General features: G+C 41.1%; 1 protein-coding gene across 1 annotated transcript in view; it reads right to left on the reverse strand.

The window, feature by feature from the left end:
* Positions 1–12,929, reverse strand: part of PTDSS1 (phosphatidylserine synthase 1) — a 45,788-nt gene that overhangs the window by 22,404 nt on the left and 10,455 nt on the right. The window contains exons 2-3 of the mRNA XM_048507486.1: positions 10,030–10,121; positions 1,787–1,831 (exon numbers count right to left, since the gene is read on the reverse strand). Coding sequence (XP_048363443.1) covers positions 1,787–1,831; positions 10,030–10,121 — 137 coding nt within the window. The remainder of the gene's footprint in view (positions 1–1,786; positions 1,832–10,029; positions 10,122–12,929) is intronic.

The raw sequence follows: 12,929 nt of genomic DNA on the forward strand, positions 1-12,929 counted from the left end.
TTATCAATGTCTACTATGGCAAAAAGAAATCTTCTAATTTGCAGTCAGTGTGCCTTTAAATACCAATTGTTGGGAAGCAAAAAGGCGGGGCTCCATGTTGGCCTTGACTATCATGTCCTGCTTCTAAGTTTTGCAATGACATTTGGACTGCATAGACCTTTGGCCTGATCCAGCAAAGCTCTTCTGATGTTGATGTTACAGTGATGGTAGCAATCAGAACATGACACCAATGAAAACCTCATCACCATTCCCCCAGGTGTTTTTACAACTGAAATTTGAAAAGCAAACAAGTTAGAAATCACATTATGAACTACAGTCAAAATACTCTGAACGTCTGACTGTCACCGTTTACTTCCAACTTTGGTTTGGTTCCAACTGTCCATTGTGAACATGGACAGGCTCAAGGAAGAATTCCAGGATTTGGAATAAGAACGATATAGCAGTTAAAAGGATCATCCACCATTCATGGAGCAGATGCATCTTTGCTCAGGTTTTTGAAGGGCATCCAAGAATTTCTTCACGATGGAAACTCAGCCGCAACCTTACCAGCAGAATGGCGGCAGATGCTTGAAATGCCTGCAGATTATAACTATACACGATGACATTTTTGAAACTCTCTCAGTGTGTATGGAGGCCAGGGTCCCATTTTCCAAAGTATCTCAGGAACTCTTGGAAACTTTCCCCAAATCTTTCAGCTGACTGAAGCCAACCCCTGCCTTTAAACATTCACAGGGGAGGTTTTCTGCACCCACCTGTCACTCTGAACACTAAGATATCCTCAGGAGTGAGAAATGACTGGGCACAGCTGTGTGCTCCAGTCTTACTGTCCTTCTTTTTGCCTGAAACTCACTGCCCCCTTTAAAAAGTCCAGTGAACTCATTCTTAGGTAGTAAACATGCAGAACAAGAATATCTGAACTGACTTTGTGCTACACTCCTGAACATTCAGGAAGATATTCCCACAATCTTTAAATGGTAGGCATGTAGGCAATTTGATAGGTATGACAAAAAACTACCAATGCATTTCAAACTTGTCAACTCTCCCATCCGTTCATATAGAAGTTTTACAATACTCATTCACTGAGAAAATTTATCTTCTGTATTTCAACAGCAAGCACTCAAGGCAGTCGATAGGCAAAATTTTAATCATACAAAAACAACACAAACAACACTTATCCCATCCAATAATAATTTGGGGGAAAAAACTAGCAAAGTTGGGATGGATAGTACAGGAGAACAAAAGTGACAGGGCTAACTGACAAAGTAGTTTGTAAAAATCAGCATTTGCCGTTTAGGTCCTCAGTTAACTTATGGGTATTCCCTTTGCATCAATATCTTGAATGTCTCTTGTCATGGAGATAGGAAAACAACTTCATTAGATATATTTACTAGTTTAAGAAGAGAATTCAAGCTCAGTACATTGTAGCTGAAGTGTAACTGATTTTATGTTTATCCTGCTTTGCCTGTCTATTAACAGATGGGAGAGACTCTCAATCGCTCTGAATGGACTGATTACTTCTTTGACAGATTTTGTTTTAACCTGGTCTCTCTTCGAAAGTTTGTCCGCACACACACACACACACAAAAATATCAACATAAACTTATTTGCGCAAAGGATGAATTGATGCATGCATCTGATGGTGACCTCTGACTCATAAAAGATTATGTTGCAGGAATAAATTTCATTACTCTTTGCAATAGCATTACTTTACTGCAATAGCAATAAACTGGACTCCTAGTTTATTGTTCAGAATAATCCAAAAATATCTTTAAAAAAAAAGACTTACCAAAAACCATGCGCCATATTGCAGGGTGTGGGCGAGTAAAAGGCCCTATAAAGAAAAAGTTCTGTTAAAGGAAAATAAAGCAATACACAGAAAAAGTGGAATAATACACCTAAAAGGACATTCAAGACAGCCAAAAAGATGTAAATCTATACCAGCTCTGAAACAAATTGTGATTCTTACCTAAATCCATTAAAGAGAATGTTTCATCTAGGCCAGGGGTCTGCAACCTGTGGCTCTCCAGATGTTCATGAACTACAATTCCCATCAGCTCCTGTCAGCATGGCCATGCTGGCAGGAGCTGATGGGAATTGTAGTTCATGAACATTTGGAGAGCCACAGGTTGCAGACCCCTGATCTAGGCAGCTCATGTTTGAACACAAACACAGACCTTTAGAATCTGCCATTCTTCTCAAGACTGCTGTGCACTTGTGTTGTGGAACTCAGTGAGAGCCGTCAAGAACGGAGCAGACCGTCCATCTCTAGACCTCTGGGAATCATTTGTTACACATACTGATCCCAGTACTGCTTGCAGAACACTGCCACAATATTGCCTATATTTGGAGCCATTCCACGAATGTAAGAAGATGGCTTGCCTTTGTCTCTAAGAACTCATCCCACAGGGGAAGCAGCAAAACTCACTGGTCACTGGACGTGGGGCTCACCCATCTTTTTATGTCTTGCTTTTTTTCCTTCACAGGTACCCCCAAATCAGCTCAAAAAAGCATTCTCTCCTTAGTTTTGTTTATTAGATATTTATAACCTTTCCTCGTCATTCTCCCGTTCTCCAATTTATCCTCTCAACAACAAGCCTCTCAACAACAAACAACAATTTATCCTCTCACTAAGATAGGTTAGGCTGAAAGCGAGTGACTTGGCCAAGATCACCCAAGAGTTTCCGTTGTAGAGTAGGGAATCAAACTTGAGTTTCCCAGTTCTTACTCCAATACTTTTACCATTTATACCACAGTGATTTTTATTGTAACAAAACACCTGTGAGGTGGGTTAGGCTGAGAATGACTAGCCTAAGAAAACTTGGGTTGCAGAGCGAGGGTCTGAATCAGACTTTCCCAGACCCTGGCCTGGTTCTACATCACACTATACCATTCCACAGAATGGATCTAAACTTATGGGCTAAAGAGAAGCGTCATGTCTTTCATACACTTTACAGTGTTGACAAATACCAAATACCTTTCATATACTTTACAGTGATGACAATTGCCTTTCATATACTTTACAGTGAAGACAATTGCCTTTCATATGCTTTACAGTGATGACGATTAGCTGGAAAAATTCTGAATCAGAAAGTTTTCTGATTCAAATTTACATATATTAAATATTTAAATAGCAAAGGAAAGCAAATATACCACTACAAGCACTGGAGTTTGTCCACGCTTCATATCTCACATTTAGCTCACCTAATATGGTATATTTGTGGCAGCACACTAGCTGTGATAACGATAGATTATATTTACCTATGTGGGATGGAAATTTTTCCACAGGAAATAAAGCACCAAAAAAATTTCAGTCCCACTTCCTGTCTTGACCAGGTAGTTAAAAGCAGAAGACTCCTCTGAGATCCCCTAAGTGACCCCAGGGATTAGAGCCTCTTCTTAGATGTCCATATTCCTTTTAAGAAGTACTTATTCCCCACACGATCATTTTACTTTCCTCAGTTTCTGAGGCTTACTTTCAGTTCATTCTGAGTAGGTGGATTTTCTGCAATCTAGTTTATTTCAATTACATTGTACAACAGCTTGCTTGAATGTACATATTCCTACATCAGAGGAATTCTGTGAGGTACCCTCCTGCACTGCCTTCATAAAATGTTGCCAGACAGGCCACCTAAAACGTCCCACAAGCCAGACATTAGATAGCACCCAGGATATCAAATACCAGACACAGGTTGAATTCGTGTGGAAAATCGGTCCTCTCGGCTACACGGCTGAAACAGATACCTTTCGGAGGCACTGGCTAAGATCAGATACAAATCCAGATTATATGGCTCAAAGCAGCTTATTTTGAGGTGTCTGAAGCCTCTCTAGCCCTCAAGGCTCTCAACTGATGAAGGTGTATCTCTGCTTCATTTTACAACTTTCCCATTAGAGTGATTCAGGCCCGCATTTATTGGGTGCCTGGTTCCATAGCATATAGCCTGAGCGTCCTCCGTGCAAAGAAATAGCACAGTGCAGTCTCAATCAGTCCTATGGGATACCAGACACTGTTTGATAACCGGCAGTTTGGATGATGGAGTGACTGATTCTCGGAAGCCCCTAGCAACAGAATCACTCTGGGGAGGTATTCTGGGGGAGATATAAAGTGCTCCTAACAGCATTTATATCTCCTCATCTGAGCGTTCCTTGGTATTCAGTCACTTGCCAAGAACACCAGGACTGAATACAACTATTGCTTCAATCAGATAACACAATACCATCCCCCCCCCCCTTATATACCACATGATTACTACACATAGTTGAATTTCCCTTTGTAAGAGCAAGGAACTATTTGCTATGAGTAATGACCACAGCTACCATTGTTCCCCACAACAGACACAATTTTCAGTGGAAGAGGGTACTGAATTGAACACTAAATAGTAGACTTCAGTTAACCAAGATCTACTGAATTCTACTTCCTTTCTGTATCGGAGGATTTATCTAAAGCCTCATGTTTTAAACTACATTCTCTTAATATAATGCTAACAGTGGGATAGCAAGATGGGATAGAAATAGCTTAATAAAACAAACAAACAGCTTTTGTAGCTGGACGGATGGATAAAAACCAGCAATTTTTTAAAAATCAGATTTTTGTCATTTAATTTGGATTTTAAAAATTATTTTTTTTAAAAATAAACTGCTTTTGGGGTAAAAATTTATCTAAAGATAGTTTTCTATTTAAGATACATTATAGTCCAAAGATTATTCATAATGAAATAAGGATCAGTTTTTAATTATACAGCATGAGGATGTATATTCACGCAATATTTAAATTTTCTGATAAATAAATTCCATTAATCAATTCACAAATTCCAGAGGTTACTGTAAGATTATTTGAGGCATTTCTTTTATTTAGAAGGTATTATCACAGATGCTTGGTTTTACAGTTCACAAAACTGTGAATTTGCATCTGTAGAGGTAACATGCCTCTTCTTCACAGCAACTGATATTATATTATATTCTTGGTACCACCAAAGTCACAGAGTTAGAAGTTTTAATTTTTTTTAATTCTTTAAACGCATATATATTTGTTTGTATTAAATGTTGCCAGCTGCCCTGAGCCCATCGGTGGAAGGGTGGCATACAAGACCTATAAAGAAACAAACAAAACTGAGAAAAAGACTTAGCCCCACTGTTCCTTTGCAAATCAATGTACACAGAATCAACCCCTTACGTCAAGAAGTTCAATGAATAGAAGATTGTTTGGAGTGGAAAAGATCTGCACAAGAAGCTAAGTATGAGGAAGGGGGGGCTAGCAGTAAAAATGAAAGTGAAACCTTTTGAGAAGAATACTCCACAAGTCTTGGGATCTTTGTGTGTATAGCCTGAGGCTTATTATACTATTCTTTCCCTGGAGGGGAAAACCAATAATGGCAGCAGACTGAAAAAGAGACCCAATGAGGTTTCTCTACCTATAGTAAGGCAAGCAGGCATGCAAAATGAAAACGCTGCAATAAAGATGTGCAAGACCTTGTGGCCTAAATGAAATATCATGAGAAGCGCTGTTTATGCAGAAAACCATGATTTAAACCTAGTTTTACTGACTAGTGATTTAAATTATGATTTCAATTCGTGACTTAAATCAACTTGATCTATATCAAATCCACTCTGGTGGCTAGGGTCTTCTTTTTATGATGCCAGGTGTTTTCACAAATTCTTTCATCTAACAATATGAAATTCATGGGATAAACAGAGTAGAAAATGCTAATCTCAATTTTAAAGCAAACCTATACCTAATTCAGAATAAATTCAGGAAAAGCCTTTTAGGCTGAACAGCTACACAAACAATGTTGGAGTAAACCTCATGGAACTTTATGAGGTCACTTCTGAGTTGACATGCAAAGGATCAAGTCAATAGCATTTCAAACCTAATAGGAACTTGACCTGAATCTTTTTCAATGACGACATGCAGTTCACTGCTTACAGCACATGCCTTGAATGTAAAAAGTCCACTCTAATCCCTGACATTTTCTGTTAAAGGATCAGCAGGTCTTGAAAGGACTTCTGTCTGAGACATGAGGGAGAGTGGGATACAAATGCAAAGAATGAATGAGATCTCAAACATCTGCTGCTGACCTAACAGCACCACTCGTCTGACACAGCAAAAGACACTTTTCCCATTAGACAGCAGGAAAAAAACCATATTCTCACCCGGATCTTAAACATATTTGTCTAAACCAGTGGTTCTCAACCTTCCTAATGCTGCAATCCTTTAATACAGTTCCTCATGTTGTGGTGACCCCCAACCCTAACATTTATCCATTTTACAGATGGAGAACACTGATGCAGAGTCTCTTAGGCGACCCCTGTGAAAGTGCCCAAGTCGCCGACCACCAGTAAGGGTCGTGAACCCACACACAGGAGTTGAGAACCACTGGTCTAAACATAGATGAAGGGAATGCTGGTCTAAACATAGATGAAGGGAAAGTAAGACCTTAGTAAGACCTTTGACAAGGTGCCCCACAACACACTTACAACCAAGCTAGTAAAATGTGGGCTAGACAATGCTGCTGTTAGATGGATTTGTAATTGGTTGATGAACAGAACCCAAAGGGTGCTCACCAACGGCTCATCTTCATCTTGGAGGGAAGAGACTACTGGGGTGCCACAGGGTTCTGTCCTGGGCCCAGTGCTATTCAATATTTTAATCAATGACTTGGATGATGGAATATACCTAAACATTAGGAAGAACTTCGTGACAGTAAGGGCTGTGGGACAGTGCCTCAGAGTATGGTGGGACTCCTTCATTGGAGGCTTTTAAACAGAGGCTGGATGACCACCCATCAGGAGTGCTTTGATTGTGTATTCCTGCATGTCAGGGGTTGGACTTGAGGTCTCTTCCAGTTGTAGGATTCTATATTTACTAAGCAATTTATCTCACAGACATTAGTGAGACTTACACCCAAGTCAGCATGCTCAGGATCATAGCCTTTATCTTACTTCCATTAATTTCCCTTTCTCTCTTTTAGGGCATTTCAAGGATTAGTTAAAACAATAATGGTATTTTTCCATTTCAGTTTTTTTTTTTTTTTTAATGAAAAGGCGAAAGGGATCATAGTATTTAAAAGATATAATCACTAGATGACAGGCAAAGAAACTTAATCTCAATTGCTGCAAACCAAAGAAAAAGCAGATATTTCCATTTTTAAAAGTGCAGTTCTTTAACTGAAAACCTTAAGAATGTGTAGCCTGCATTTTCATTTCAATTTCTGTTTAATGTTGCTGTTGCTACCACCACCACGGCATTTACGCAGTGTTTTAATTGTTGTCTTCCTGGGTATTACCAAAGTAACCCTTACGAAAGCTTGGCAGGAAAGGCTGATATTATTAACCCATTTTGCAGCTGAAAAACTAAGACTTACATACAGTGACTTGCTTTAGGTTACCTAGTGAGTCTGAAGCAGGGATTAGATTTGCAATTATATTCCCACAGATCCATTCTCTTAGCGATAGGATACCGCAGCTCTCCAAATGGGTTTCTGCATATCTGAGGGTATTATGGAGTACAAACCCATTCAAATCCATGGAAGGTTGAGGGTTCCTTACCATTTCTGCCCTAGGAAGACTCCAAGTAATGTCCATCTATGCAATAAAGCTGTAAGAAGGGAAGGAAACTAATGCTTCCTTTTTAAGGGCTTGCACTCTGCCAGCAACAGGACAGTAACTTATACATTAACTAAAATGCATCAGCAAAACAGGTTGTGTTCTTTGTTCTGTGACAGTGTATGAGTAGGTAAGTTAAGAGCAGGTGTACTCTGGAGGGACTGGGTTTGATTCCCCGCTCTGCTGCCTGAGCTGTGGAGGCTTATCTGGGGAATTCAGATTAGCTTGTACACTCCGACACATGCCAGCTGGGTGACCTTGGGCTAGTCACAGTTCTTCTAAGCTCTCTCAGCCCCACCTACCTCACAGGGGGGAGGGAAAGGAGTTTGTGAGGGGGGAAGGGAAAGGAGTCTGTAAGCCCCTTTGAGTTTGAGAGAAAGGGGGGATATAAATGAAATTCTTCCTGTTCTTCAAACTGAAGTATTTAGAGCCCAAACAGGAGAATTCTAGTGAGCGTCTCAGGTCATCTTTTATACCTTTTCAGCTACACACTGAGTTTATTACCACCCTGTTGTGAAGCTTTGCCAGATGCTCTTCCGGGAACGCACCCGAGTGCCAGTTTATGAATTCAGTAGGATCGATGGATTGCAACACCTTGAATTGCAGATGGCAGATCACATTTCTGGACGTTCCTGTGTGTGTGTGTGGGGGGGGGGGGACCTTCCCACATACTCCAAAATAGCAGGTTAGGGCTGAAAATTTCTCTCGAAACGCTAGTTTTTTATTGCAGGGTACTGCTCAAACATGTAACTTTCTTCCTCATTCCTTAATAGGTGCAGTTCCGGAAAAGGTTGATTCTGTTGAATTTGTGGCGGCATTTTGGAAAATGCATATTATTTTCATGTATTTACATATAGTTAGCATTTCGTAGCCAGAGTTTAGTATAGCAAGGAGCAATGAAGCAAAGAAATATAGTAAGAATTGATGAACTTTGACATAATTTCCATTTCTCCCAGTACTACAAGATACCAGCAAACAACCACTGTATCAAAACCACATCTATCAGGGCAAAAAGGGCTGAATGAGCAACAGGGAATGGGGAAGAAGAGAATGCATTAATCATAACTTCTTGAGGATGTTTTGGGAACATTTGGATGACCCACAGAACCAAAAAAGTTGCATTAAAATACTAAATTATTCTCCTTCTTTGCCTAAAGTTCAACCACTTTTTGGATCATGTATCACATGCACTGTATGTTCTGGGCTAGCACATGCTTTGTAGGAACTGGGAGGAGCCTAAAAATGATATAATTAATGTTATATGCAAATCAATTTGTAAACTACCATATATACTTTATGATAAGCTCGGCACTCCACATACATAAGTCAGAGGGTAACCTAATTTTACCTCCTCAAAAAAAAAACTGGGAAATTTCCATTGACTTCGTGTAATAAGCTTCCAGGGTGGGAAAGGTCCATCAGGAGGCAGGGGTGCCTGAGCCGGCAAAGAGGAGCTTCACAGCTGGAGGAAAGAAGAGCCCCAGAAGCCTTTGGGAGGCTTTTTAAGGAGGGAGCAAGCGGCATGTGCGGGTCTTCGGGGAGAGGGAAAGCAGCTGAAGTAGTGCAGAGGAGAAAGCGGGTGAGAATGCGTCCGCCCCTCACTACTTCGACTCATTCTGACAGGCTCTAAGTCTAAGGTTTGAGCGAAGAGTAGCCGTTGGGAACTGAAAGCCGTGTTTACGGTTTTCTTAAAAGGGCAATGCTGGAGCATTGCCCTTTTGGCTGAAAAAAGAAAAACTCCCACAGACGCGGGCTGCTCCTGGCCGCAGCTTCCTGAAGCTCAGGCCTTTAGACTTATGAGTCTCCAGCAAGAAAGAAAGCTTTATGAGATTAGTGAGGGGACGAGGCCGGACTTCAGCAAGTGGCCTTCTTGACGCGCCTAGTGGTGGGGGGGGGGGACCCGCGTAGAAGTTGAGTGGGGCATTTTTCAACCTAAAAAAGGGCTGAAAAATACAACTTATGCACGAGTATATACAGTACTATATAGAAGCCTGCTTTTGTGTTGTCTCGTGACCTTCTGAATTACTGTGAATTCAGTTATTTTATGCTGAAGAGGAAAATAAACCCTCCAATTTAACCACAGTCTTGCCTCTAAAGTTTTATTTTGGCTGTTGAGACTTTGGACTTTCAAGATCTGGTGTTTCAATGTGGGACGTCAAATTTATACACTTGCCTCAAGAAAGAGATCTCACCCAAGTGACAATCTGAAGAACCAGACTGAAAGACGAGGATTGCAAACCAAACAGTTCTCAACTTAAATCAAACAGACTGATACTCTGGAATAGTTTAGGAACACTTTGCCGAAGAACCCTTACATGTAGCTTAGGAGACCAGAGCAAAATCCTACTTTTAAAAAGATGCTGTTAAGAAAAAATAAAAGAAGATAAACAATGGTAACAAAGGCACACAAATACACATGAAATTACTTACCATTTGGAAAAGCTAACACACTGATTATGAGAAAGAAGAAAATCACAGAGAGAATGCCTTTCCAAATATTGTCTTCTGGAGTGGTATCATCCCTAAAAGAGAAAAATGGTAGTTTAAAAAACAACCCAGGGAGGTCAAGTACTGGATTTTTCATCTTAGCTATCAAAAGCTAATTCAGTTATCTCCTGACACCATGTATTTTAATTTAATTGACACATCTGCAGCTCAGTTCATATGATGGCAAAAATAAGCATGAGATCAAGACAGACATTTTAGGAGTTCTAGCAGCAGCCTTAGGAAATGCATTCCTGCAGTTTCTCCAGATGTTCATGGACTACAAATCCCATCAGCCCCTGCCAGCATGGCCAATTGGCAGGGGCTGATGGGAATTGTAGTCCATGAACATCTGGAGAGCCGCAGGTTGCAGACCCCTGTTCTAGACTTTGTTGGACTCTATTGTAACCTGAGGACACTCAATGAACATGAGGCTAGTCAATCATTCAGCCAAAATATAACATTTCTCTATCACAAGCACCTGTCATAAGAAACTGATCTATACAAAATTCTCACTCTTCTCTCCCTACAGATGAAATAAAACTTTAGGAATGAGTCTGGTGAATGGGAGTGTTAGATTTAGACCAGATATTCTGACAAGTAGTTCTTTTAAGATATTTGTTTAGATAAGAGGAGGTGCTCACTCCCTTTTAAGATCGTAGAAGGAATGCAAAGAAAGCTCTTTTAGCTCCATACTGCTGAGTCGACAGAAGGGCTTTCCTCACACTCCATCATGTCATTTGAGTCATGCAGCTAATGGGCATAGTTTAAAATCAAAGCAGCAAAGACTGTGGCCATGAGCCATGCCATTGAGAGCCAATGTGGTGAAGTGGTTAAGAACAGTGGACTCTAATCTGAAGAACAGGATTTGATTCTCTCTCTTTCATTTGAAGCCTGCTAGGTGAATTTGGACTAGTCACAGTTCTCTCTGAAATCTCTCAGGCCCAGCTGCCCCACAAGGGAAGGCAATTGTAAGCCACTGTGAGACTCTTTACAGTAGAGAAAAATGAGGCATTAAAACCAACTCTTCTTAAAATTGGAAGGTTCAGGTGAGGAGGACTCCCTGCACTATGCTAACTAAACAAGGCAGAAATGGAGTTGGTGAGACTCCTGAATAGAAGCAAGAGGGTCCACAGATGCACACATGGCATAAAGTCAGACCCACAATCCTGCCTGCCTCTCTGTTCCAGCACACTAGAGACAAAAACATCACCAAAATACCATAAGTATGGTATTGCACATTAATGTGACATTTTCACATGGCTTGTGGCACATTTTCCAAACAGGTCTGAGCACCACTGAACTTCACATCAAGCATCAGAACACTTGGCATTTGAGTTGTCTTGGTAGAGGAGAATAAAAAAAAACAGGGCTCAATCAACCTTACAGATTTTCATTTTGTCAGCATTCGAAATGTAGAATTGGATCCAGCCACTCCCCATCCGTTGAGTGAGGAGTTGACGTTGAACACTAAGTGCAGCCCTAACCAGAATCAAACTTTCTGAATTAGCTTGAATCGATTTAAATGGGCACAGCTCTGCTTAGGACTGCACCATAAGACGGATTCTCCTTTAGCAAAATGTCGCTGCTGTGATCCAACCCACAGCATTTCCCTTTAAGTATAACATAAAATAGGGCTCTGTATGGACCCCCAATTATTCGGAAGGTAAATAAGGAATCTTTTCTCAGAAGGCAGCAATTGGGAGTGGAAAATCAGTGTGTGTTTGTGGGGGAGGGGGGCAGGTCTTAATCTTTTCCTTATAACCCATGTTTAAAATTCCTCTCCAGAGCTGATTTCTCCCTGCCCTCAAGATCCCATACAGTGAAAAGCAATTTGGGAGGACTGCCTGATGGGGAAAATATCGACTGGGCAAAGGGTTAAATCTCCTGCGCTGACCAGTCCTCCACTAAATGTTGGCAAAACATTACAAACATGGTCTGGTCTGCATAATAACAGACATTACAGAAAACAGCAACCCTGTCTGTCAAACAGCAGATTCCACTGGAGTCCTAGCCAAGCCATAAAATACGATAAATCATCCTTACTTAATGTGTGTGTCCCTGTGTGTATCTGAAAGGAATGATGTATCCTTTTTCACTGATCCTTTTTCAAGTGTGCTGTCTATGGAGGGGAACAGGAGAAGGAGGGCATTTGCGAAAGTAGTTTCCTGTTTCACAAACCCATTGCCAAAACACTGACAAAAACTAATATTGTTATTGAGCTCTGCGTTTAATCGGGGAGGGGCATAGATCTGTTAACCCTTGCTCTCTCCTCTCCCTTCCAATTGAAACACAACTTAAGACAGCGGAAATACGCCAGTCACTTGGGAGGATGTGTGTGCGTGTAAGAGAAGAACTTTGTTACGCCTCACGATCTGTACAATGTCAAACACAGTTCCTCTTGCCCTTCATGTCCCGGCACTCGTTCTGCAGCACAAGGGCTGTGGGTTGTGCTTCACAAACTGTGCTTTGGTACAATAGCTGCCTCAGAAGACAGAGTTTCACACCAGAAGAAATATGAGCTTCCCAGGCCCAACTCTGGCTCAGGAACAAAAAAAAGCTACGTCAGGGCCTATTTGTAAGGGTGGCTTGGCAGGCAAGTGTTTCAACCTCTCCACGCCACCAATTCTTCCTTGGGGACGTCCTCCCAGGCTGTGAGACAAGTCAGCCCTATTTCCAGGCAGTGAGCCCAGATCTGAGGTGGAGTGAAAAAGAAGGGAGCATTTGCTGGGCGGAACTGGCAGACGGATGAAAAGCATCTCATACCATTTCCTTTCCTCCCTATCAAATGCCATTGAGCTTCACAAGGCAAACCTGCCTCCCCGTATGCCTTGCAAATACACAAT

Source organism: Sphaerodactylus townsendi, linkage group LG09 (assembly GCF_021028975.2).
Source record: "Sphaerodactylus townsendi isolate TG3544 linkage group LG09, MPM_Stown_v2.3, whole genome shotgun sequence".
NCBI lineage: Eukaryota > Metazoa > Chordata > Lepidosauria > Squamata > Sphaerodactylidae > Sphaerodactylus > Sphaerodactylus townsendi.